General features: G+C 34.0%; 1 protein-coding gene across 1 annotated transcript in view; it reads right to left on the bottom strand.

Annotated features, from left to right (window-relative positions):
- The window catches only part of LOC102832083 (disintegrin and metalloproteinase domain-containing protein 2-like), a 66,480-nt gene that overhangs the window by 46,488 nt on the left and 13,331 nt on the right, over positions 1–6,661 (bottom strand). The window contains exon 6 of the mRNA XM_006859989.1: positions 1,978–2,046. Coding sequence (XP_006860051.1) covers positions 1,978–2,046 — 69 coding nt within the window. The remainder of the gene's footprint in view (positions 1–1,977; positions 2,047–6,661) is intronic.

Below are 6,661 nucleotides of genomic sequence, written 5' to 3'. Positions count from 1 at the left end.
CGCTTTCGGAAAAACCCTGGAATAAGTCTGCTGGGGCTGGCTCCCGGCAAGAAAAATCCTCTAGCCAATAGAAAAGAAATTTCTACTGTGGTGAATAGCACATGAATAAGAGAACCAATGGAATTTTCCACTGAAAACAACTAACCAGATCACTGTAACTTAAGCTTTCGCCAACAATTCCCACCTATACCAAAGGGCTCCAAAGTTTTCAATGTTGCACCTCCAAATAAGACATTTAAGTTAATTAAGCATCAAATGCAGATACCAAAAAAAAAAAAAAAAGAGGAACACAAATTAGATATAGTAAAAATTGTGCAAAAAGAAAATAAATTATTTTTAAAATGAATGAGAGAAATGAAGACATAAAAAAGATATCTGTTGTTGTTAATTGTCATGAAATTGATTCTAGCACATAGGGACCCTATATAGGGTTTCCAAGGAATCACTGGTCAGTGTGAACTGCTGACCTTGTGGCAAACAGTCCAGTACTTATTCTAATTATGCAGAAAGGGAATAACTTGTAAAGATAATTGCTATGATAGGAACGTGGAGAAAATGATGATATGGCACCTTTCACAAAAGAATAGTTATAAACCAGAGATCTACACAGTAACTTTAGTATTAAAAAAAAAAAGTAGCAAAGTGAAAAAGTTTGTGAACTTTTTGGAAGGTAAAGCTGACAGAAGGCAAAATGACTTAAGACAGAAAAAGAGATAAAAATTTTAAAAAATCGTTGAAATGCCCATTATCCAAATAAAAAGTGATCAAAAAAGAGAAAAAGTGAAAATATTATTAAATATATAATTCAAGAAAAATGCTTAGAAATTAAGGTCATAATTTTTCAAACAAAAAGACCTATTGCATGATCAGTTTGAGAGAACTGAAATAATTCTTTCCCATTGTTTTTAAAATATCCATTCATGTTCATAATTTTTAAGTAAAGCTAGATAAGAAAATACTAGTTTTTCTTTCATATTTTAATATGAATAAGACAAATTTACTCCTTAGATAATCTCTGTTGATAGACCTTTCTTTCAAAATACAATTTACCGTGCAAATCTTGTAAAATGAAAATGTGATAGGACACATATCATTAATTTTCAAATTCATTATGGTTTAGACCAGTATTTTCCAAAATGATAATGAATTAGACCAGCTATAAATCATAATCCCTTTCTTGTTGTTGTTGTTGTCAAGTGCTGTCGACTTGGTTCTGACTCATAGTGACCCTGTATAGGGTTTCTGAGGAGCTACTGGTGAGCTTGAACCACCAACCTTGCAGTTCAAACTGACTTTGTAATCCAGCGCATTAACTTACAGCGCCAGAAAACAGTAAAATATAATATGTACACCACATTCCTACTTTTTGTGTTTTTCAAAAATTTGCTTTTAGAAACTATTATTTTATTGTGCTTTTGGTGAGAGTATACATTTAGTAAGTTAGCTTCCCATTTGACAGTGTTCATACAAATTCATAAATGACATTAGTTACGTTTTCCACAGTTTCAACATTCTCTTTGGTTGTATTCTGATGGTTCAATTTCTAGAATTCTATTTTCCCTGTGTCTTTATTTTTTCATCTTTGCATTAGATTGAATGTTGAGCATTTGGACTCATATATATTTGGGGTGGGGGGAGTAGAGCACTGATTGAAAGGGAAATATCTTTGATTTTGTGTGTCACTGCAATTCTGCTAAAAGGTGATTTAAGGGATTATTTTGGTTCAGGGTTTAAAGTGTGCTTTAGGGCAAAAGTATCAGGAAGTTTCTCTGGTTCCAAAAGATTATCCATTGTTGATTTATTTTAATAAAATTGTAAACATTTCCCAGCATTTTCATTTCCATTAAACATTATCAGTTTACAAGATCAAAAATAGAACCAAATTTAAAGTCAACAATGTATCGTATAAAAAATGTTATTTTATAAGCTTTTAAAGTTAATAAAATATAAAGTAATACAAGCAAAAAATAAACTCACCAAATTTTTTTCAACAACAACATGAATTTCTAAATATCGAGTATATGATGCATTGTTATCCGATTGTAACTATACAGAAAGGAATCCACAAAATTCATGTTAAAATAGAATAATCCCTTATTTTAATACATATGAGCTTATTAATGAACTCAAAATTGGATAATATATTTCATATATGTAAATACAACCACATGTTTTTAAGTGCATGGCATCAGTTCAGACTCACAGGGACTCTGCACAAGTTTCCAAGGCTTTACATCATCATAGGAGCAAAAAGCCACATCTTTCTTCCATGGAGTGAATGGAGAGCTCCATTGATGAACCTTGTGGTTTGTAGTCCAATGGTTATTATGTATGGAGCCAACACACTCGAAAAACTAGATACCACAGAATAATTTTAACTATTTCCTTAAGCACATTATACATTTAATCACCCATTTTATTTACCCCCCCCAAAAGGTATCTCTATTCTTTCCTTCATTTTCTTTATTCTCACGGCTACTGCGCTACTGACATGTCTTCTGTGAAGAAATACTCTCATCAACTTCTTAGTTTGAAATGTGTGTATTGCTACTAGTTAAATGGTTACAATATTACATTGTTGTTGTTGTTAAGTGCCGTCGAGTCGGTTCCGACCCATAGCGACCCTGTACAGGGTTTCCAAGGGTGCAAATCTTTACGGGAGTAGAAAGCCTCATCTTTCTCCCGCGGAGTGGCTGCTAGTTTCGAACTGCTGAACTTAAGGTTCGTAGCCCGATTCGTAACCACTACGCTTATATCCATGCGTCTGACTACATCAAAATGCTTAAGCGATTTCACCATTTCACGTCAAGGATGAAACCACTTTTTTCATAAGTTACCTTATCTTAATAATAGACATATTCATACTGGGAAATGTTACAGATATAGATAATATCAGAGAGATAAAGTTACTGTCTTCATTTCTGGAATACAAATACATCAAGGTGGACTGAAAATGATAATGTCATCCACTTAGATTACAGTGACTAAGGAACTCCTGGTGTGGCACTCTAGAATCAGCACTGAACTGCCAGCTACAGGGTTAGCAATTCAAACCCACGACTTAGTAAGAGTTGGCACTGACACAATGGCACTTAACACTACCACCAACAAAGGAATATCTGCTGAAGTGAGGCAACATGGAGTTTGAATCTTGGTTTAATCATTTCGTGACTTAACTTTTTTCATATGAAATGATTATTACATAACCCAGAAGTCTATGAAAGACTTTGAGACTAGATTGCAGGTATTTCAGAATAGTCACTAAAATATATTACCTGTAGCCTAGGATACAACTCTTATAAAAGCAAAACAGGGAAACCTGAATTCAGAAAATGTGAAGCAAATTCAATTATTCATTTGAAATCATCTGGATTTTCTTTTGTCTTTGGTATTTAATCCTATGACCTGTTTAAGCTTTCATTTTAAGAATTTTTTTCCAATCGACTGAAGAAAACATGAGAGAGGTTTCCATAGGGTACAGAGCAGGTAACTGGTGGTTACAGTAACTTAAAAGTCCTTCTTACAGTACAAAACCTTCTTCCGGTTTTCTTTTTAAGGACCAGGTGTTAAATTGGAAACTTCTTGTTAACTCAGCCATCATGCTGTATTTGAATTTCTCTTTCCAGGCTCAAACAAAGAAGATTAAGGCTTTTGTTTTAAAAATGCAGATTTTTATTTCAAAATACATTATTTTAAGCCCTAACAATCATTTAGCAATTTCAATTTATCTTAAAAATAATGAAATGGGGATGTGAATATATACCTTATTAGACTCCAAAGTCATAATAAGAATTCTAACCAAGAAAACTAACGGACTGTAAAATTTATATATATATATATATATATATTTTTTTTTTTATGACCAAACATAAATGTTTTTTAGTCTTCCAAAAGGAGCTCTGGTAGCATAGTGGTTACGAATCAGCTGCGAACCTTAGGGTCAGCAGTTTGAAACTACTGGGAGGAAGATGAGGCTTTCTGCTCTTGTAAAGATTTACAGCCTCGAAACCGACTCCGCGGCACATAACAACAACAACAACAACAATATTTCTTGAGATAACTCTTGTTTATTTGCATATTTGAAATTGGGGAACTTGAGCTTGTTGATTTATTGATTCCATAAGTTAATTACTGAAGAGTAACTTATTCAATCACCACTTAGCTGTCAGTTTGTCAAACTGTTGTGGTTTCTGTGTTGCTCTGAAGCTGAAAGCTATGCCATCAGTATTTTAAATATCAGAAGAGCCAACTATGATAGACAGGTTTCAGGGAACATCCAGACTAAAACACACAAGGAAAAAGAAGGCAGTGGTCACATTTATTATTTATTGTTAACAATGGAACATTTTCTGGTATGGTGACGAAAGATAAACCCCTCAGGTTGGAATGCTTCAACATATGAGTGGGGAAGAGCTGCCTACTCAAGGTGGAGCTGACCTTAATGACATGCATGGAACAAAGCCTTCAGGACTTTCATTTGCTGATGGGGCACAACTCAAAATGAGAAGACAAATCCAAACACTGATTAATAATTGGAATGTGGAATGTATGAAATACGAATCTAGGAAAATTGGAAGTTGTCAAAAATGAAATGGAATGCATAAAGATCAATCTCTTAGGTTTTGTTGTTATTGTTAAATGCCGTTGAGTCAGTTCTGACCTATAGCGACCCTGTCACTCCCAGGAGTGACTGGTGAGCTTGAACTGCTGACCTTGCAGTTCAAATGGTTTTGCAGTCTAGTGCATTAACCCACAGTGCCACACCAGGACTCCCTGAAATGGACAGGTATTATCCATTTTGAATTGGATATTCACATGGTTTATTATGATAAGAACAACAGACTAAATAGGAATTACATCACATTCATTGTCAATAAAGAGCATTTCAAGATCTATCTTCAAGTGCAATGCTGCCTGAGTTAGGATAATATACAGAGTTTACAAGGAGGACCAGTCAATACTACTATTACTCAAATTTACACACCAACAACCAGAGTCAGTAAACTGAAGAATTCAACCAATTTTTTCACTCCGATATTGATCAAATATGCAGTCAAAATGAATTATTGAAATGCAAAAGTTGGAAACAAAGGAAAAGGATCTAGAGTTGAAAAATATGACCTTGGTGAAAGAAACATACTTGTTGATCGCATGATAGAAATTTGCAAAACCAATAATTTTTACATTGTCAACTAAATGCCTTTTGTTGATAACATGAAAAGTTTACTATACACATGGATCTCACAGACAGAATACATAGGCATCAAATTCAGACAATGGAGAAGATCAAAATCATCAAAAAACAAAACAAAAAAATAAGGGCCAATTGTGGAACAAACATCAGTTGCTCATACGCAAGTTCAGGCTGAAGCAGAAGAAAATTAAAACAAGTCCATTAGAGTCAAAATATGACTTTGAATATATTCCACCTGGATTTAGAGCAACTTCAAGAATATATTTGATGCATTAGACACTAATGACTGAAGACTAGAAGATCAAGATTATCACACATGAAGAAAACAAAAAGGTCATTCAAAAGACAGGATAGAAAAGACCAAGATAGGTGTCAGAAGATACTCTGAAGCTTGTTCTTGAGTGTAGAGAAATTAAAGCGACAGAAGAAATAAGTTAAAAAAAGCTAAGCAGAAAATTACAAAAGGCAGTATTAGAAGATAAAAAATATTATAGTGGAATGTACAAAGACCTAGAATTAGAAAACAAAGAGAGAAGAAAACACTCAGCATTTCTCAAGCTGTAACAACTGAAGAAAAAGTCAAGTTGAGAATTGTAATATTCAAGTATCTAATTAAAGCCAAGAAATCTGGAAGACAGCTACTTGGCCTACCAAATGAAAGGGATCCATATTTGTGCCCATTCCAAAGAGAGCTGGCTCAAAGGAATACAGAAATCATTGAACAATATCATCAATATGACATTGACATAAATTTTTTGGTGAAAATAATTTTAAAATGGTTGCAACAGTGCACGGACAGTTCAGTGCTTATCCTACAGCACTACACCAGGATTCCTCTTTTGGTTTAAGTTATTTTATTATTTTTTTTTCCTGGTTGCTGCCAATATATATATTTCTTTTTCCTCTTTATTATTTTATCTTTTCATTGGTGGCTCTTCTTTATTCTGTTTTGTTTTCTTATGTGTGTGTGAAGTGGTTTTCTCTTTCCTAACCAAGAAGAGACAGCAACTGTGCCCATACCAACCAGCCATAACTTAGGCAACAGTCAATACCAACCCCTATGCTACCTGATCAATGACAGATAGCAGTGAACACAAGCCAAATCCACTCTAAACCAAGGTGTATGAATGGCATATGACAACATTATACACACATCCAACCTCTAACTATACTCACAGATGACAGTAGGTGATAGTCTAAGGACACATCAACAAATAGTCATTTATTAAATACATATATGACACTCCACAATATGTGGGAAACAACAGACAATTTTAGCTCACATAAAGAAACAAGAGATGGAGATCATCAGTGAAAACAAGGCCAGGGGCAGACTATGGAACAGGCCATCAATCTCTCATATGCAAATTTAAACTGAAGCTGAAGAAAATAAAAACAAGTCCATGAGAGCCAAAATATGACCTTGAATATATCCCACCTGAATTTAGAGATCATCTGAAGAACAGA

The sequence above is a fragment of the Chrysochloris asiatica genome, unplaced genomic scaffold (assembly GCF_000296735.1).
Source record: "Chrysochloris asiatica unplaced genomic scaffold, ChrAsi1.0 scaffold00035, whole genome shotgun sequence".
NCBI classification, from domain to species: Eukaryota; Metazoa; Chordata; class Mammalia; order Afrosoricida; family Chrysochloridae; genus Chrysochloris; species Chrysochloris asiatica.
Note: the sequence above shows the minus strand (reverse complement) of the source record. Positions and strands in the feature narration are given on the sequence as shown.